Here is a 20,754-nt window from a genome sequence, read left to right on the forward strand (position 1 = left end):
GGGGGTGGCAGAATAATGGAATCATGGAATCTTTAAGGCTGGAAAGGCCCTCTAAGACCATCAAATCCAAAAATTAACCCAGCACCACGGCATTCACCACTAACCACATGCCCAGGTGCTGCATCCACACCTTCTGGACACTTCCAGGGAAAAGCAGGGTGGCAGGAGAATTGTGCTGCCATTCCCTCTTGCTCCTTCCTCCCTTCTGTCCTACAGGGATTTGGGAACCAAACAAAAGCAGCCAGGAACTTCTGAGTTTAGTAAAATCATTTATATACAGGATGGGTAATATTTACAATGTAATACTGATCCAAAAGGAACTAACAGGGAACACTGAGAAGGAGAAATGAGAACATTTTAACACACAGGAGTTAAACATGGGGACAGACTCTGGTTTCCAAAAGAAAATCCAAAAGTAATGACAGCAAAACTTTGACATGTTGCTATTTCCAATCAAAAGCTCTTTCACTAATCAGGTTCTCCTAATTTTTAGTATATATATAGAAAAGCTTCAAATAATCAAGTCACAGGAGAAGTCAGATATACAGAAAATTTTGAAAAGGTCAAATGATTTCAGAGATTTTTCTTCACTTAAATAGAATTCTAAAAAAAACCCAAAACCCACCAACCTCCAGAACTTTCCCACATCTTTTTAGTGTTTGTACAAAGAAAATCTTCTTTGATCCCACACTTCCAGCTCAAGATATTTACAATATTCACAGTCTGCTATAAAGGATCAGTAGCTTTATTACCAAGTCAAACCTCAGAGAATCAAGACAAGGTGTCCTGCACTTGCTTCAACTGAAAAATAACAAAACACAGGAAGGAGAAAGCCAAATGCTACTTGAAAATACATAAATGGATCCATTAAAGTTATTGAGCTTTGAAATGTAAAACAGAACTTTTCCAAGAGTAAAAAAATCAACTTTCTCATAAGAACAAAACCATTTGACCTTGAGTCTTCAAATTGTGTTTTCTTAATCTGTCCCTCCTCCCTCTGCTTCAGATCAGGCCCCTTCGTATTTATCACAGACAAGAAAATGTAGAGTAAATCCATCAAAAGCAGTTCCTTATGGCAAAAGCCCTTGGAAATTCGTACAAATGTTCCCACCTCAGGATCAGCAGCACTTAAGGGATGAAGAAAAGGAGGGATCCTCTAACACACATCAGATCCCACCTTCCCTTCTGACTGCACCTCCGATCTGATCCATTTTCCTGCCTACAAATTCTGGCTCCCAAAAAACTGCCTGAGGGTTTTCCTCCTGGGAGGGCAGAGTCACAAAGTGCGTTTTGAGGGGATTTTTTTGCTCTGCCATTCAAACAAAGGTGATTTCCTTGTTTCTGTCTCTATTTGCCACACTTGAAAGTTTCAGTTTCCCAGAAAAAACATGGATTTCAAGTTCAAAATGAAACCATTTCAAGACATGACCTAGAATTAGAATAAGGACAGAAATGCACGTAACAGGGCTTGGTGGTACAGCCAAGAAATGACAAAAACTCTCAATTTTTGCCAATTCTCTTCAGTTTTCATCAACAGGTCAGTGCACAAATATTCCAGCTAGTGTCAGAGGTACAATTCCAGCTCACACAAACACTCCTTGCTCCCATCAGAGGATGGATAAGCAGGGACTGTTCTTACCCTGCAATAAATCAGGCATTGGAAAACTGTCCACAGGATTAAGGAAAGCTGACAAAAGAGAACAGGAAACAAAGCATCTCCTTCATGTAGAAAAACAAGTCACCTTTAGAAAATTGTATAGAAAGAGTCAGACACTGCTTTGCCATCCAGCTAAAGCTGCAAGGAAGTTTTGGTATAGAAAAGAGACAAAAAAAAGAACAAGGCTGGACTTCCGTAAGAGAACTGCGAGATTCATGGCTCAGGTTTGTCAATGTAAACCCAAAAATGGACGAGCTGTGAAAGACAACAACGTTCAGGAGTGGTCACTGATGGCCCTGGGTTGGCACTTCAGTCTGCAGACCAAACTCACCCGATGTCTGCACGGGTTTGGTACCAAAATAGCTCTATAAAAAGCCTCCGCCCGGTCTCGAAAGAAAGAGAAGCAGAAAAGGTAGAAAACTAGAACTATGTACAGATTCTTCCCATTGGTTTGCTTTATCAGGATTAAAAAAAGCAGCTTTTGGAGCCAATGTTCCAGACTAGAGTAAGAACCTGCCCTGGGGAGGCAGCAAAGGATGTGTGGCAAGGAGCAGCCCTGCAGTTGTGGCTCCCCCAAGAAGGAGCTTGAAGGCATCAGAGAGGGGAATTTGGGCTCCAGAGACAGATCCCAAGGGTTCCCCAGAGCACTGGGAGCCTGCCCAGGAGCAGCTCTGCCAAACAAGAGGACAGGTCTGAACCCAAGCCTTGGATCTTCTAGGAAGGAAAGAATGGGAATACAGGGGTGGATCCCACACAAACAAACCCCAGGCTGGTCTCGGCCCATAGAAGATCCCACCATGGAAATTAAAATAACTTGTGCATAAGAACTTGAACATTCTTCTCTTCTGTTGTTGGACAAGGTGAGAAAAAGAAGAGTTTTGTGCTGAATGGCTGATTCAGCCTTAAAAAAGCTCTGAGGAAGATGAGGAGAAAGAAAGGGGGTAAAGCCTTACAGAAGGTCTGAGGGAGATGGGGAAGATGACAAAAGAAAAAAAAAAAAAAGAGAGTCACTGCTCAGAACTGAAAATTCCAGCAAGGACATGGCCTCAGGTGCCTGGGCAAGGCAGCAAGCCAAACTGAAGGGTATTGAATTGATTTTTCTCTACCTAAAGACCTGGAATTTAGGTGCCAAGGGGAGCTGTGAATTTGGATTTCACAGCACTTGCTTCAAGTACTCACTGAGCAGGGGCTTGAGAAACTGTGGCTCTCCTTCGCATACAGTCACTGCAGGGGCTGGATGTGGCAGGTGAAAGGCAGCTTCTGCAACTGGTTATTAAGAAAAAGAATGGTTTTTAACAATAAAATCCACCCCATTTAGGGGGCTCATGATTAACAGTACATAAGTGATCATATATACCTCGAGGAACTGAGTTTTAAAAAAATATTACAGTACCAATGATTTTTTTTTTTGTATCTACAACTATACAGCATTTTCAAGCAGTATGGAAATTTAATGAAATAATTATGATTTATTAATTTACATAAAAATACTTTTTACAGTTAAAGAATAAATCTTAAATGGTAAAAAAAATAAGATTAAGAAGCTCCAGCTATTGAGAGTCGTGGGAGTTTGTCTGCTCTTCAATCACTTGTTTGACAATTTCTGCCAGTTTTAGTCGATCCACTTTGTCTGTGAATCCTCTGCCTGGAAGTGAAAAAACAGGGAATCAGCTGGAGCTAGACACAAGGAGGAAAGCAATCCTGGCTGGAATTAAACAATGCCTCACACAGACTTAGGGCAACATCAGCACAGGATCCAAAAGGAATTATGGTCCATAGTTCTGTTGGAAAAATTGAGCACTTAAAAACCTAAATTAAAGCCAAGCAAATAGAACAGGAGAAGAAGCAGGACCAAGCCCTTGTGAAGCTTCCTGATGCCCCTGGACCCTTCTATCCATCAGCACCTGCTCCTGGGGGCTGACACCTCTGCCAGCCTCTTTTGTCCAGGAGCCACCTGAGCATTCCCAAGGTGACTGTCCCGGTTTAATTGTGCTTCCCACCCAAGCTGAGCTGAAGAGCTGCTGTGCTGACAGGGAGAAGCAGCCTCCAGCAGAAAGAGGGAATAAACAGCTGGATGGAAAGCAGCTCAACACAGCTGAAGAGATTCCTAAAAGGATCAGAGAATCCTGGAATGGTTGGAAAGGACTTTAAAGGTTATCTGAGTCCACTCCCTGGGCAGGGACACCTTCCACTACTGCAGGTTGCTCCAAGCCCAGTCCAACCCCTCCTTGGAGACTTCCAGGAATGGGGAAGCCACAGCTTCTCTGGGCAACCTGTCCAGGGCCTCCCCACCCTCCCAGGGAAGGGTTTCTTCCATATATCCCATCTATCCCTGCCCTCTGGCAGTTTAAAACTGCTCCTTTTCTATCATGATCCATTTGTGCTGTCGTGTTCCTGCTGCCTCTGAAAACTCAGCCCTGACCCTCAAACAGAAATTTCAAAGCAGCACTTCCACCCTCATTTTGGGAACACCAGTTCTGGGAGAAGGGCTGAAACAGTGTCAAAACCTAAATCAGCCCAAATCCAATCAATTTGGGGTTATTTCCATAGCAGGAGGTCTGTGCTTCCCCCGTTTCCACATTCCCTGTGGGAGAGCAGGAATTCTCACCATTCCAGCTGAAGCTCTGCAGGGTGTCTCGCAGCAACTTGCACTCCCTGTTGTATTTCCAGGCCTCCTGCATCACTTCATTCAGCTTCTCATCTTCATTCTCTCCTGTTTGGGACAACAGATGGACACGGAAGGTTTGGCCTCGTGCCTCACTCAGGGATCAGCAAACTGGGCAGTTACTCCTGCTCACCCCAGATAAACCAGGAAATGGGCTTTAAACCAAATATTCCTGTTTGAAAGTTCTTTTAACAGCTCTGCACGTCACTAAAATTCCACATGAACCCAAATCCCAGCCCAGAGGCTGCCCAGGAGTTTTGTTTTTCCTTCCTCACCACTGACACAGACAGACCCAAAGTCGGTGTCTTGCACATTTAGGAATAAAACGTTCTTAAAAGTGGCAACCTTTACCAGCCTGTGGTAGAATGCACTGAGCAATCACATCTCTCAGCTTCTCCAGAGCCACGTTGGAATCGTTGCTTCCATTCTCAGGGTCATGGATGTAAACACCATCCTTTGGCTTGGTGCTGCAGAAGAACAAGGGGGAAATAATTAGAATTTGGGCGCAGCTCAAGCTCGTTACTTGTTGCGTAACTGCTCCAGTATAACACAGCTCCTTCCCTCTCTGGGAAACTGGGAGACAGGTTCAGCGTTAATTACAATTATTGTCCTATATTATGAGACCATTTGAGGTATGAAGAAAAAGAAATATTCCTTTAAATTACTTCAAATAAGGGTAATCCTAAAATGCATGAGGCTATTTTTCAGATTAACTCAAGCAAAGAGAGAGAGAGAGAGAGATATTACCTGACTTTTTCAGTAAATAAATGTCAGGATGAGAAAAAAGATCTTGGAATTCTTTGTCCCAGTTTGCCTTATCTTACACGTGACTCACCATCCCATTTAATACAGGAACAGTATCCAACCTCCTTCCAACCCTCACTGCCACATCTTGGCAGACAAACCACACTGTGCCACTATTACTTGACTGAGTAACACCAGGAGTGTGTTAAACCATCAAAACTGAGCCTGTGCCATTCCCAAAGCCATCTTCCAGCCATCCCAGCTGGCTCCACATTGTCCTTTCAAACCCAGCTTTGGAGTTACCCCAGGAGTTTCCGCTTGCGCAGGATCGGGTTGTTCACGGAGTGAAGGGGTTTCAGGCTCACTTTGAGGTCTTGGATTCTCATGTTTGCAAGTTGTTCTGCGTGAGCCTGTTGGATCCCTGCCACCATGGCCTGGAAAGACAAAAGGGGCACTTGGGTTTGCCATGGGTGAAAAAAAGAGGCACCAAAATCTGATTTATTTTGGAGATGTGTAAGAAAATCAGGTTTGCATGAAGCAAGGCATGGTTGGAACTAAAATCAGTGACAAAACATCCCTAGGGGAAATAGGACAAAGGATCATCTCCTTCTCATGTTCACAAGATTGACTGAACTCCTCTTTGAGCAGAAATTAAAGGAAACAAGGACTATTTGTTTAATTAGTGAGGTCATTGCTGCAGTGAGGATAAAACATGGCAAAAAAGAGGAAAGACCTATGGAAGATCCCTCAGGCTCTACTCTCTACCATCAGCACGTGGCTGCTCGTTACCACCAATCTGGGAGCATCTCCTTCAAGCCCAAAGTTCACATTTTATTTCCATTTTCATTCTTATTTCCATTTTCTCCCCAAGATCCCAGGCTCTCCTAAAGCAGAAGAGAAGCTCCTCATCTGCATAACCCCAGATAAGAGAAAGCCCTCCACCCATCCCAGAGCTCTCCTGCTCCTGTGCAATATTCCTGATAAAAGAACTGCTGGTCAGACCTTGTCCATCATCAGCTGGGCAGAGGGCAGGATGTTATCCAGGGCCTCCGTGGAATTGAGCCAGGGATGGTCCAACACCCCCTCAATGGTCAGGCGTTCCTCAGGTTTGACCTTCAGCAGCCTGGAGAGGAAGGAATAAATCCCTACTGAGGGGTTTGTTGATTTACAGAGCATTCAAGCATTTTAAAGGCCAAAAAAGAAACTCCTCCAAGAGCTCAAACTGCCCCAAAATCAGCCCCAAATCTGTCCCAGCTCCCTGACCTTGCTGTGGTTTAATGCTGTCCCAGCTGAGCCAGGGCAATCCAGCACTCAGGGCAAAGGAAGGTGCTAAAGGCATTCCTGTGCTGCTGAATTCCACAGCCACTGCTCCCAGGTGGGAAATCACGTTCCAGAGGAACTGGAAATGATCCAGACCGGTGTTCTCTGGAAATGCACTCCCAGAGCTCATCCCCAGAACAGGTTACACTCATTCCAAGGACTCTGGGCATGGAAACTGTGCAGGATTCACTGCTCCCACCATGCCACTCCTCAGCTTTTCTCCCCCCCAACAAATCCTCAAGTAACGAACACTTTGGTTCCAGCTCCTCAAAATAAAAAGCAACTTTATGCTGAGATTGCTGAAAACTCCATGAAATCAATTTTCTCTAGCATGAAACCCTGGAAAGAGGATTTGCAGATTAATTTGTGTGCTCATGACGGGTACAACTAAGTAAAAAAGCAAAATTTCCCACAGAGTGCTGACAAGTCATCCCAAAGTCTGAATGAGAACAGGAATGACTCCATGAGCTTGTCACACTTCCTTAGACAACTCCAAATCAGCTTCTTGGCTGCAGAGCACAATTGTTTAATGTACCAAGAAAGTGGAAATAACTTGTGCAAAATGTCAGCAGCACCACAGGGGAGTTCAGAAATCCCACTTGCTGCCAACCAGGTTAAGTTCCCTTTCGATACCAGACACGAGCATTCCTTTTCTATGCACTTTCCAAATCCTAACCCATTATCAAACCCTCATGAGGTCAGAAATGAGCTCAACACACTTGAGAGGCAGCAGCTGCCTGAATGCCAAATGTGACCTCCAGAAGCCAGAAGAAGAGCTGCCTACATCCATAGAATGTAAATTTAGCTGGAATTAGATTAAATCTGAACATATTCCTGCACCCTAAACACAGCTTCAGACTCCCTGGTTGGGAAAAAAAGCAGGAAAGGGAATCCTGATAACATTAGAAGGAGAATGAAATGAACTGGATCCATGTGACAATACCCTGAGAGCTGAGTTTTATGGCAATTTTAGAAGACAATAAAACCTTTTGCCTGTGGAGTTTCTGTGTGAGAATAAAGAGCTGACCTTGCTATAAAGGAAAGTTAATTTGGTGAAAGGTTGGGCTCTAAAAAGTCCCAGCACCCTCTCCAAACAATGTGAAATCCTTGGAGAATTTACAGTACATCTGAGGAGCCAGTGACACTTTTAAATTACTTTCCCAACTGATTTTTTTCCTATTTATGTTGCTTTTATTCTCTCTGTTCCTCTGGTGATGCAAAGGCAGTAAGTCCCTGTCACTTTTTCAAAAATAAGTGAGGTCAAGCCCTAATCAGTGCCACATTCTTTCTCCCAAACACACCAAGTCTTTGAAACACTCCCAGCTGAGGGATGTGCCCTGCATGGAAAACAGACTCCATTAGCATTTGGAATAAAACATCCATGCAAAACCTTATCTTGGAGTCTGGCACCTCATGACAGATCTTAACCTCCCTCTCCATCCTCTTGCCTGACTCTTTTTAGGCTGTGTATGATGTGCACAGGGCTTTAGGGGACAGATTTACCATATCCCATTAAAGCCACTTGATTTTCACAGGAATTTAAACATTATCCCAGGAAATCTGTGCCAGTTGTGTTATCCTGAAACCCTTCAGTGCTCCTGCTCCACTTAGGCTAAACACAAAATTCACCCCAACAAAAGAGATGTCAAAATTAAACACTTGGGCAGGGGAAAGAAAAATATTTCCCAGACTTGGTTTATGCTGAATGTGACAGAGAATCTGTCAGCTGGATGAGCTGCAGACAATCCCCTCGCTGCTGGAAAAACAACCCTTGGGATAAGGCACTTCCAGGTGCTTTTCCAATTCCTTAACATTGAAACATTCCAATTCCTTAAACACAAGCACAGAGCAACAACAGGAGTTTCCTCCATGGACTCACTTTCTCACAATGTCTTTTGCCATTTCTGAGATCTGGCTCCACTCTTCCTCTGGGAATTCAAAGCTTCCTGTCATGATCTTTTTCCTCATGTCCTTGGGAATCGTCCGGCTGTGGTGCTTGGAGTAAAAAGGGGGGTATCCACACAGCATCACGTAGATAATGACCCCCAGGGACCACAGGTCACAGCTCTGCAAGCAAGGACAGGGTCACTCAGGGGAGCAGTTTGCAACAAACAGTGGGGGAGCGATGATAAAAGCTCTGTGTGATTCCCTACAGGAACAGAACCAGCTCAGCTCCTCTTCCAGATCCACCTTCATGAATAAATCTGGCTGCTGTGAACAAGGCAGCTCCGTGCTCCAAACTGAACAGTTTCCAGGTGGTTGGGAATTGTCTGGGAGCAGCCAGGGATACCTGAATCCTACTCCCCCAATCCCATAAAAGAATCCGGTTGTTTACAATGGGAGGCTGAAAACAGAACCACCATCCAACAAAGCAGCCAGCAGGGATATTAAATCAGAGCTGTCTGTGGTGACAGCCAGGGAGATGAAGGAGCCAGGAGCAGGACTGGACTGCCATGGAAGGACAGAGCACCTGGAAGCCTGTCAGGGTCTATTTTGGGGAGCCAGGCGAGTGTCAGACGCTGCTTTTGCAGAGTCACACTTGGAAACAAGGCCCTGCCTTCAGCAGCCTTTTCAGCCAGTGCCACCAGGGCTGCACAGCTCAATTCTTCACATGAAACATGAAAAGAAAATCACTCCCACCTTGTAGATCCCAAATCAAGGGACAAGAGAGAGAAGAAGAAACTCCATATTGAAAATACTACTGGCACATTCTAAAGAGTTCAGAAACAGAAGTGTCTGCTACAAGCACCAACCTGCCCCTCCAGGATGGAGGAAAGGCAATCAGAGCCCTGAAGAAGGTAGGTTTGTGATGCAGACTAATTAATATTTGCTTTAACTCTCTCTATGAGGCTACTAAATGCTAACACTGCATACCAAAATACCTGCTCAGGCACGTGGTGGAATAAACAACCATCCCTAAAGCTGGAATCAGGGAGATCCTTACACTGGGATCACAAACCAGGTAATTTGAATTAAAGTTGACACTCCCAGAACATTCAGTGGTTCAAGCACTGCTCAGCCAGCAGAAGACAGCGATGATAATACAGAGGAGAATGTCTTGGAATGCCCAAAAAAGATTATGACCTTTCAGGGCATTTCCTGCCATGATTTTGCCAAGATTCCAGCAGCTACACAATAAATTCTTGGTTGTTTTCCAGAAGATCCAGGTACAGAGCAGTTTCTGGCACAGCTGCCTGAACAAGGAATGCTCTGCACATCCAGAAACTCTGACAGCAGGAAAGAGATTCCCTTTGAACAGAGGTGAGACAACTTCCCTCATGGCCTCACTCCAGCAGAGTCATTCTACTCTCTCCAAAATCTTGTCCAGATTTAGTGCTCCTTAAGAGCATTTGTGTGTTTTTCCTTTAATTAGAGGATCATTAATGAGGTCTGGATTAAGTGTGCATTTCATTATTTGCTCTATCAGAAGCACCAACGGGGTGGGGAAGACTTTTAAAGCAGTTGTTTCCCAGCTCACCTTGTTGTAAGTGTAAGGAGTTGGAGAGGTGGGGATAATACCAGACTTTTCTTTCTGATGTCTTCTTTGTGCCTCCAATACCTGGTGAGAGGGAAAAATAAAAAAAAAAAACAACAAAGAAAAATCCATCTCATCAACAGGCACCACAACCAGCAAAGCCTATGCCAAAGATTCCTGAGGCTTTTCCATTCAGGAAACTTATTCCAGCTACTGAAGACTCTACCAAACTCCAATTTTTCCCCCAAAGAAAGACTGGAGCTTTCTACATGGGGAAAATACTAAAATATTTTGCTGCTTTGACTGAAGTCTCCAGTTCTGCCTGAATTAAAGCAACTGCTCACAACCTCCAACCCCTCCATGCTTGGAGCTAGAAGCTAAAGTGTCTTTGGAGGGTAACCCAAGCTCCTTTTTGCCTCTCCCAGGAACAAATCCCATCAAATCCATCCCTTGCTGATCCAGTCTGTGGCTTTGGGTTACAAGGAGCCCCAGCAGGCTCCAGCTGAGAAGGCATTTTCAGAGCATGCTCTGATCTCTGAATTGCCCTTCCCAGTGATTAAAGGCTGCCCAGCACTGCAATTAAATCTCCATCTGCAGCTGCTTTTCATTTTCTCCAGGACTCCAACACAAAGGACAGAAGAGAGGGGAGGAAAGCAGCACTACAAAGAGCAGCTTGTCTGTAATTAGAGGTTGTGTTTAATGACAAGGGGCCAGGCCAAGGCACCCAGGTACCAACCCTCTGCCAGTGCCCTTTGGGAGCAGTCACCTTTTCAGAGCCTTTTTGTTCCAGCAAAGTCCTTTTTAATGGAATCCTGAATTAGCTGAGCTGGAAGAGGGATGGCAAAGCAGGGATTTCTCCAAAGCAGCTACTTTAATACAGCTAAAGGCCAACTGTCACCATCAGTGCTGAGCAGAGACTGGGGAATTTGACTTATGAACAGATCCCCGTGGCACTCCAGCTCCAGAGGTGGCTCATATCCAATTCCTCAAGATTCCTGCACCCAGAGCCCTTCCCAGGACAGCAAAGGGTGTTAAAATGATGTGGATGTGGAGGCTCAGGCATTAAATGATCCCCCTTGAGCCCAGAGCTGGAACTGGTTGTTACCTGAGGTGCTACGTAATAGGGAGTGAACTGGGGTGTCATCAAGTCACCTTGGTCTACTTTGGCAAACCCAAAGTCACACAATTTAACAGGTGCATCCTAAAACAAGGAGAAGAGGCTTTATTAGACAAAGCTCATTAAATCAGTTTTTCTAACCCATAATTCTCCCCCCCCCATCCTCATCTCACCTTTTCCAAACATCCACCTCATTGTATTTACACCCTCACACTCCACCAAGGCAGCTGAAAGGTCACAAACTGACCTTTCAAAATAGAGGTTTTGCTTTTCTGGGTGCTCCTGGCCAGGAACAGCCCCCGCCCCTCAGGGATTGGGAAAGCACTGAGCCCCTTGTAGGGGGGGTCACTGCACATCCAGGCTGGTTGTAAGACAAAGAATTGTTTGGATCTATCAAAGCACTTCTAGGTAGAGGGTTAGAACATCCTCATGAGGGGGCAGAGAAGATTTTGTCCTCAGCAAAGCTGGATCTATGTTCAGGTGGAGAACCTGACTCCTATTTAACAGCAGCAGCAAGGACTCACTGCCCTCCAAGGAGATCAGGGGATGGAAAAGCACCAAGTCCATCAAGGTGGTTAAATTTTGTCACCAAAACATTCATGTCATTTTGCCACTATTCTGAGAGTCACCCTTGAGCCATTTTACAGAATTCAGCAGCAAAAGAATTCCAGATGTTCATCTTACCAGAGAGTTATCCTTGAAGAGGAGATTCTCAGGCTTGAGGTCTCTGTGTGCAATGTTTAGTGAGTGGCAATGCTGCAAAGCCAAAGCTATCTGGAAAAGGGCACAATAAATCAGCTACAACCACTGACCTCCTCCTGCAGCCTGGACATTTATTTCAGCTTTACAAAGGACATTTCCAACACAGCTCAGACCCCAAACATTTCCACTCCACTTGGGTGGAGTTCTGAGTTAGGACAAGCCTGGCCCTGCTGGGCAGTGGTGCAGTGAAGTGACAACTGGGACATGAATCCCACCAAGAGTTTCAGTTCAGTTTGCACTCGAAGCAAACAGAAAACAAAAGCCAGGTTGGCCTGGGCTTCCCAATCACCTCAGTTTGAGAAGTCAAGGCATTAAGAGGCCCCCAAAGTGAAGCAGGGGGTGCCAGTGCCCCTTCCCTGCTGTGCCAGGGCTCCAGGGTGCTGCCCTGGCCCAGCAATTCCACCCTGCCGGACACTCAGCAGCGAGTTCTTGCTTCAGTACTCCAGGGAATAATTCACTGCTCTTGTTCCTGCCTGGAGATCCAACACTCAGGCAGTTTTATTCTTTAATTTCTGATGGTACTGTCTGCACTTGAATCATGCTGTGGATATCCCACAGAAATGCATCCCTTGATTCTTTCAAGGATGCTTCAGGAACCTGCAATCCAGGCAGGAAAGCTCCAGGGACTGCACGATTCCAAGTGCAATTCATTTAAAGAAAAGCCAAGTATAAACATTTAAACAGCATTCCTGAGACAGAAGTGAGGCACAGCCACACAACCCTTATTTGGAAGTATCCCTACTGGATTCTGGAGGATCCTACCCAAATTTAGAGTCCTTAAAAAACTCCAAATTACTGTCACAAGAGAACTTCACTGCTAATTTAGCTCAGCAATAAATACAAACACATTGCCAGAGAAAATGAGTGCTGTGGCAAGTTTTAACCATTCCTGGGTACAAGACAGTGATGAAGAACCACCAGATAAAAGAATTTTATAAAGACTTTCACAATTCAAACGTCGTTTCTATAAACATTAAAGCAAAGAGTTACTTAAGACATGAAGAACCCAAGTGTAGACACAAAATTCAAATCAAAGTCTTGATTTCTGGTAAAGTTTTACAAGATTTTCCCACCATGTCAGAATCAAACAGCCCAAAGGATGTCAAACAAGCTGTCAAGAATAATTCTGTACTTCCACCTCATTTCTTTGTTGGATGAGACCAAAAAGTACCAGCACAATTAGCATTTCATTAGAAACAAGTCAAAGCACAAAAGTAACATGAAATATTTTGCCCCAGGTTCAAACATTCTCTCTCCAGCTGAGGGGAACTGGGGATGCCAGCACTGAAATCCACAGAGATCCTTCTGTGAGTCCCACCAGGCACTGCCAAGGAACAAAGAGCCTGATGGACACCAAAACCCCCTGCAGAAACCACCGTGGAAGTTATAAAGTACAGCACTCAGGAGTGAGCTGGGAGAGAAATGGTGAAGGAAAAACAACATTGGAACAAACAGACACAAAATCAGAACAAACAGAAACACTCCTTGTTATCTTCCAGGAATTCCATAAGCCCAAGCCCAGAACCCAGCCTGAAAACCCCTGGAGAGAAATGCCAAGGGTGTCACGGAGATTCCGGAGCTCGGGAGTCCTGCTGGAGGCAACACTTTTAGGACAAGAGGAATGACAAAGTTCTCTTGGAAATGTTCTCTGGACACAGGTGAGGAAAAGTGTGGTTAAGCACAGCAGCCCTAGAGAACAAGCCCACACCTTCAATCCTTTATTCCTAGTAAAGCTTTGGCATTGTCAGTTATAACAAAGCAGGCAATGATCATCGGATCAGAACTGAGGATTCTTTTATTTCATCCTTTTTTCCCACCCTTCCAGCCCCAGGAATTGTCCCTACTTTAGCCAGAGCATGATGGATTTGCTGGGACAGGGGGTGACTTGCCTGCTTTGTTACTTGGCTCGCTTGCTTCTCAGTAAAGTGCCGGTGCTGGCTGATTCTGTGGAAGAGCTCTCCCCCTTCCATCATCTCCATTACAATTAGGAGCCGAGCCCTGTTCAAAAGCATTTCATGTTGTTACATTAAAAATCAGCAAAAAGAACAGAATTGCTAAGCTAAGAATGCATATTTCACACAAACACTGCTTTCTCTATGCTGCCTGGGGCTATTTTGGTGCTCTCCTTTTGCCTTCAAGCCTAAAATCCGCAGGATTTTCTGGCTCCCAGTGATTGGCAGCCAGGAATCTCCAGTTTGCTCCTCCTGATGGGCTCCCACATCCAGCTGGAACAAACTTGACATGGATACATCCAGCTCCACCCAGCATGGACCTGGAAGCTGTGTGGACACTCCAAGGGATAACTCTGCCCTCAAGGATAACACAGCACGTGGATGCTTTGGAGTGTGGATCCCCATTATTTTAATTTCCAGCTTTATTGCCATAATTATGAAGGGTAACAAATAGGAAGGTGGAGATCAGGGCCAGATCCTCAAGGAATTAACTCCCAGTTCCCACCACACAGCAAAATCAGCTACACCAGAGCCTAATACAGGTCTCAGCTCTTTCATTCTCTCAGCTCTGATGATTTTCTCCACTAAGATCCCATCAGAAGACAATATTTTTATCCTAAGCGATAATAATGCACGAAAAATCACTCTGCTCCATGTTTTCCTGTGTTCATTTTAAGCAGGACAATGCATTGAGAGTTTTCAGTGCTGAATTTCATATTTTTTTAGAAACAATTCTTTCACACAATGCAGACTGAATCAATGGAAAACCTAAAAAAATGGAGATGCATTCAAAACAGGGAGTGAAGGAGGCAAAATAATTTAAATACACAAAAGTCAGGGGGAGGAAAAAAAGCAAGAGCTGCTTGGTCTGCAGGATAATTATTATATCTGGGACCCCTTTTAAATAATAATTCTGTGATTAAAACCAAAACAAAAAAAAGCAAACTCCACTATACCTTGGGCTAAACATGGAAAGCAAGCGGTGGGAATGAATCACCCTATGTAATCTTACCTGGGGCTGGATTCATGTGGGAACTGCACACTGTTAGCATAAACTTCAATTATTTGAACAATATTGGGATGTGTTGCACACATCATGTGCAGACGTACCTTGAAGAGAAGGGAAGAGCTGTTACTGCACACAGGGACAGGCACCTGAGCCCTGCTGAGCACTGCCACTGCTCATTTTGGGATAAAAACATCCCAGGCTGGCCCCCAAATTTGTTACAGACCACGGAATCACACGCAGAGCTCCAGGGAAAGCTCAATCTTTGAGTTCTTTATATGAATTTAAAGACAGAACCAGCTCTAAAGCAGCAACGTAGATGCGATTGGAACTGAAAATTAATGAATAAACCCTAAAATTCCATAATCTGGCTTCTTTTGTGGCTCAGTCCTTCAGCACCCACAACACCTGAACACCACCTCCCATCCCAACATTGTGGAACAGGGCACTTCAGGAACTCTCCTCACTTTAAAGCTCCCTGGGCTGCTCAATCAAGCCAAGCTTTTTGTGCACAGATTATTTTTATGAGAATTTTAAAGGAGAATTTGCTCAGTAACAAGAAATGGAAGTTGCCTAAACCTTGAGGACAATTAATCCTTCCTTAAAATTCCTGACAGCTTGGAGGAGTGCCCATCATTCCACAGGCTGACAGCTTGGCACCTCAGGAACTCCCAACCAGTGTCAGGAGCTGCTTTAGCTCCTGGAACACGGATAAATCCATTTCCAGAGCAGCTTGAAGCATTCTTGGAGCAGTGACATCCCAGAGTGAGATGTATGGAAACAAAATTCCCTCTCAAACTGGTTCTGTTCCATCACATGGCACGCAGGGAGAAGAACAGCTTTAAAACACAGCTCAATTAATTACAAATAAATCTCTGCAAGCACAACCAGCACATGGGGGTTTGGTGGTGGGGTTTTATTTTTAAAACATCCCAACAATTGAAGAGTTTTTGGAGAGAAAAGCAGGAACTATACCTCATTTCGAGCTTTTGGACGATCGAGGAGGATTTTCAGTGCAAAGCGTTCTTGGGAGGATTTTTTCATGCAGACTCTGGTATTACAGCAACAAAATCATTCAGTCAGCAAGGATGTTAAAAACAGACACCTGAAGCAATTGCTTTGTGGCTCTCAGTTTGCTCTCCACGTGGGAATTCCCAGGAATGCCCCCAATCTGGGATACACAGGGCACAGCCCAGCTCTCACTCTAAATTCAGCCTCAAAGAGAGATTTGGGATGGAAATAACCCCAAAGCACACCTCAACAGCCCCAGTGATGTTGGAATAAATAAAGTGTTTGGAATAGATAAAGTGCTTTGGGAAGGAAATCCTCGTTTTGGTGTAATTTTTTCTTTTTCCCCCCATTTAACACTGACAGTTGAGGAAAGGGCTCATGTTTGAACAGGCAGCTAAAAAGAATAAAGCACAAAATGGGAGTTTTAATGAAGACACAGCAACACAAAAAGGATGAGGAGAAACCAATGACCCACACAGGAAGATAAATGATGAGAAAGACAAAGGGAGCTCCAAGGAACAGCAGCACAGTTGTTTTCCAGCACAAATTCCCCTTCCCTGAAGGGAGAGGCCTTGTTGGAAAGGTGTTTTGCTTGCCAGGAAGTATCCAGAGGTTAGAAATCCATGAGGAGGCAGGGCTGGGATGCAAAGTGGCAGTGTCTGCTTTGGGTTCATGGAAAAACAACTGGAAGAGCAGGAAAGGGGCAGTGCTGAGGCATCAGGATCCAAGCATGGGGGTGGTTCAGGAGGAATTTCTGTTGTTGTTACTCCACAACCAGCTCCTGTTCCCTCCTGCCTGTGGGAACAGGCCAGGAGAGGGAAGGGAGGAGAAGTTTTCCTTCCCACATTCCCCAAAAAAAGACAAAACCCCTCCTGCGTGACCCACGTGGGGCAGAGATATTTGTTGTTTATAACTTTCCACGTATCCCATCATCACATTTAGTAAAATACTCACTGACTCCTCCCCAGGTCAGCGACAATCCCGGAGTGTTCCCTTACCTAACGGGCCCACTGATCCCAGCTCCCAGCTTCTGAGTCCAGTTAATGTTGTATTCCTCTAAAATGGAGGTTTCCTGTTCAGGAAAGGAGCAGCAGGAGGGAAAACACAGTCAATAAATACATAATAAATCAAATTCCTACAGCCTTCCCAAAAAAACCCCCAGCTCAGCAGATATGGCTGGCAGGAAAGTGCCTGCTGGGGAGTTTGCTTCCCTGAGGAAAATGAAATAGAAATACAAATAAATATAAATGCTCATGTCACAATTTACCTGATTAAAATCATTCCCGTGCAGCTGGAATTTTGGAACAGGATTATTGAGAGCAGTAAATGGGATTTTGTGGTTTTAACACCCAAAGTGTAACAAGGGCATCTCTCCCTGACTCAATTCCAGCTTCCCACCTATAAATGATCAATCCCAACGAAACAAGGAGCCCATTTCAGCATTAAAATGCATTTTTTAGTCACAGAGTACAACGGAAAATGGGAGGTTTCAAACCTTTGGAACCGTCACCCTGTAAATTAAACCCTGCATGATTAATTTTAGATTTTTCTGATAATGAACCAGGCTCCTTTTGTGCAAATCCATACAAACAGGGCTGGGTTTTGTTAGGCCACAGCTTGGGTGCTCTCAGGCTTAACCATGTCCCAAGGCAGGCTGTAAATCCAGGGCTCAGTGCTTTGATTGATGCCCTGTGTGCTGGGCCTTTGTTCCTTTATTAAATTCCTGCCTCTGCTCGGGATAAATCACAGGAAAAGGAGCTGCTGCAGCACCAGCACTGGGGGAGCGTAAGGAAGCAGGTAAAAGAATTCCCAAATACACTGGAAATTCATGGAAGAGGCCACCACTGGAGGTTTTATAAAAGGTTTAGAAGAAAGGGGCAGAAAAGCTCAGGGGATCACCCACATCTGTGGTTTTCAGGAGGAGCTCAAAGAAACTTCTTATCAATGCAGCTCAGATAAATTTCATTTGTGAGGAGCCTATTAGGGAAAAGCTGGTTTAATGTGCCTGATATTCAGCTGCAGAGAACTGAAAGCAGCAGGGGTGGGATGAAAACACAGCTTTAGGAAGGCATTAACGAGCAGGGAAAATGTTCATTGTTTTAAAAGAAAAAGGCAACAATTTTATTTCCTGCACTTACTACATTTGAATCCCAACCTTCATCCCAAAGCACCTTTCCAGCTCAGAAGTTAAAAGGAATAATTCAGGGGTCAAGAAACATAAATGACACCAAATCCAGGATTTGGGAGCTCTGATGCCCACCAATGCCCAGCATCACTTCCCCCTCCCAGCTCAGGAATGGGAGCTCCAACTTCAGCAGCAGGAGTTCACATTTGGCAGGTAGAAGTTGGACTCCGCCACCTTGGGGGTCTTTTCCAACCTTAAGGATTCCATGATTCTGATCCCAAACAGCTGGAAATGCTTTAAAAGCACCAATGTATTTGAAAATATCCAAGTGTTTCAGCTGGGAAGCACAAAGGCTTTGTCTCCTGGCTTGGATTCCAGGGGTATGGAATTCCTGGGCTCAGCTCCACATCTGGGAATCCCCTGCCCAGCTCCAAACTTCCAGGCTGGCTCAGCTGGGATTCATCTGCTGTGCCTGGGAACAGAAGAGGAGCACTTCCAAAAAAACCTGCAGGGGTGCAATTCCTCACAGGAAACCTTTCTGCTCTCCCTCTGAGAGGAACCTCAAACCTCTGATCTCTCCTTACGTTAATTTTCAGTGGGAAAAGGGGATGCTGACACGAAATATATGGAATTACAGCAAAGTTTCACTCCCACTTGGAGCCAGGATCTCTCCAGCAGCGAAATTCCCTCCCACCAAGCCTCAGCCAACAGCTTGGGCACCCTCCCAAAGTGCAGAGTCAGCAGTCTGGGATGCTCAGAGCCTGGAAAAGCAGCATTCCAAGAGTTCTCCCAGCTTGGATTGCACCAGGCTGCTTTCACACACATCGGGATTGCTCAGCCCCTTCTGACTTGTTGGTCTGAAAGGTCTTTTCCAACCTTACTGATTCCACGATTCCACTGGATATTGATGGGAAAAAGGTTTGAAAGAAGGAGCTTTGGGAGTCATGGAGTAACTTGAAGGAGTGCAGGCTGCTGCTGCTGCTTGGACAAACTCCATGGATCCAACAAGAGCAACGCCACATCCTGGGGAATTCCACCTCCTGCTCCTTCAACCTCCCCTCAATTCCCACACATGGATCACTGTCCTGAATCCCAGACCTTGAACCCGAGCTGAGACCAACCAAACCTGACCTAATCCAAGGATTTGAGAAGCAGAAAAATCAGCATAAAGTATGAAAGTACTAAATTATGGGGTAGATTCAGACTGTGCCCAGAATTCCAGGGATTTGCCCAGGGAGGTTTGGTTGAACCTCTCTGGATGGGGAGGAGCAGGAGCACAGAGCTGTCCCTTGATTGTCACCTACTTCCACAACTGCTTCAGCTTTTCAGCTTTAAACCCCAAGAGTTCTGATGTGGACCTTCACCTTCACATGAAATCCCACAGAAATACTTAAATCCTTTTATTCCCCCAAGCCTTCAGGATGGCTCCTTCCCTGGAGCGTGCCAAGAAAAACACAGGCAACAATTGTGACACTCGATCTCAGGGGTTAATTACAACCCCTTTAGATTTCCTTCCACTCTGGCCTTTTTCAGTGCAAACCCCACAAATTTTCAACATGGAAATGCTCAAAGCCAGGTTGGAAAAAACTTGGAACAACCTGGGCTAGTGGGAGCTGTTCCTGTCATGGCAGGGGGTGGGATGGGATGAGTTTTAAAGTCCCTCCAACCCAAACTTTTCTGGGATTAATCAACTGCACAAGGCAAAGAACCTCCAGAAAACATTGGTTTACATCCCTTTATCCCAAAAGGGAATTCCCCAGCTCCCACAGGAAACCCACCCAGCCACAGCACAAAAGGATCCTGAGCTCACACCCTGAAACCCTGGATCTGTTCAGCTCCAAACACACAAATCCCACACTCCAGAGTGGTTTTTCCACAGCAGCACCTGAACAGGAACTCTGGGAAGGCTGCCTGACATCCCAACGGTTTGCCCAGTTGCAGGGAATGAGGAAGGGGTTAGGAAACAGGGTCTGGAAACAGGGTTCTGACTGCTGGAAAATGTGGAAAAATTCTCTTTAAGAAAGGCTGTTCTTTGGGGTTTGATCTTTGTAGCTTTCAAGCCTCATCAACAAGATTTCATCTGTGAAACAGAGCAGCCAACAAACGCTGAGTGGTGTCCAGGTGTTAGAAAACCAAATTACTTGGTGGTGGAATTGCCTCGTTAAGGTTTAGGGCTTGATGTGTTTCAGTGATCTTAGATCTTGGGGATGATTAACAAAGCTTGGGAAGAAGGCTTTGGACAGAAGGACTACAGAATTTATGGGCCACAAGGACATTGGGCAGAACCCCCAAGATAAGCAAGAAACTAAAAACCCAACCCTGCATCTGGATTGAAATCAGCTCCCATTGGGTAAAAGGTAATTCCAGCAGGGACAGATCATGATCACCAACTCAGAGACAGCGAGCCAGGAAACGAGAAGGACTGAGCGTGGCACTAATTAACCCGGGAAGCGAGAGAATCATTAACCAGTAGAAGATAAAACACTAATTAACAAGAGAACTCAATAACTTGGGAGCCAATGAACACCAATTCCTTTGTTTGCTAAAATGTATAAATAGCAAAAAGTTTGGACACTCGGGGTGCTCGGCTGGCAGCATCCTCCGCCTGGCCCCCTGCGCACGGTGAACAACCTCTCCTTCCCTACCGGGCTCCGTTTGTGTTAAAAACACCCCAAAATCGGCCACACGGCCACCGTGACCCGGCGCCCCCAGCCCGGGGCTCCCCCTGCCCTCCCCGGCGGCTCCCGCCAACCTTGATCGTCTTGTCCATGTCGTGATCCTGCGACATCGTCCCGCGGGGCCGCGGAAGCCGCCGGGCACGGCGGGGCCCGGGGGCGCTGGGCCGCGTCAGGCAACGCGCAGCCCCGGAGGAGCCTTTGTGCCGCCGCCGCTCCGCCTCATGCCCGGCCGGGCGGGCCGC

At 45.5% G+C, this 20,754-nt stretch overlaps 1 protein-coding gene and 1 long non-coding RNA gene across 4 annotated transcripts; one reads left to right on the forward strand and one right to left on the reverse strand.

Moving 5' to 3' along the window:
- Positions 1-256: 256 nt before the first annotated feature.
- On the reverse strand, positions 257-20,748 carry MAPKAPK5 (MAPK activated protein kinase 5). 3 transcript variants are annotated; one of them, XM_042035043.1, is made up of 14 exons: positions 20,587-20,748; positions 16,708-16,781; positions 15,674-15,749; positions 14,705-14,802; positions 13,630-13,738; positions 11,663-11,752; positions 10,967-11,062; positions 9,865-9,945; positions 8,266-8,453; positions 6,069-6,189; positions 5,370-5,500; positions 4,668-4,789; positions 4,266-4,370; positions 257-3,302 (listed from the first exon to the last, which is right to left on the reverse strand). In XM_042035043.1, the coding sequence occupies exons 1-14, from the start codon at positions 20,620-20,622 to the stop codon at positions 3,208-3,210; spliced, it is 1,422 nt and encodes a 473-aa protein (XP_041890977.1). In that variant the 5' UTR covers positions 20,623-20,748; the 3' UTR covers positions 257-3,207. The 3 variants fall into 3 exon arrangements, with proteins under 3 accessions (XP_041890977.1, XP_041890978.1, XP_041890979.1); XM_042035044.1 differs by having other exon boundaries at positions 4,674-4,789; positions 20,587-20,736; XM_042035045.1 differs by lacking the exons at positions 14,705-14,802; positions 16,708-16,781; positions 20,587-20,748 and having other exon boundaries at positions 15,674-15,751.
- LOC121667898 lies at positions 8,862-9,978 on the forward strand. Its single transcript, XR_006017184.1, has 2 exons — positions 8,862-9,184; positions 9,545-9,978. It is a non-coding gene; the product is annotated as an uncharacterized LOC121667898 (long non-coding RNA).
- Positions 20,749-20,754: the final 6 nt, after the last annotated feature.

Source organism: Corvus kubaryi, unplaced genomic scaffold (assembly GCF_017639235.1).
Source record: "Corvus kubaryi isolate FWS band 111438036 unplaced genomic scaffold, C.kubaryi_AGA036_p1.0 37382, whole genome shotgun sequence".
In the NCBI taxonomy this organism is placed as follows: domain Eukaryota; kingdom Metazoa; phylum Chordata; class Aves; order Passeriformes; family Corvidae; genus Corvus; species Corvus kubaryi.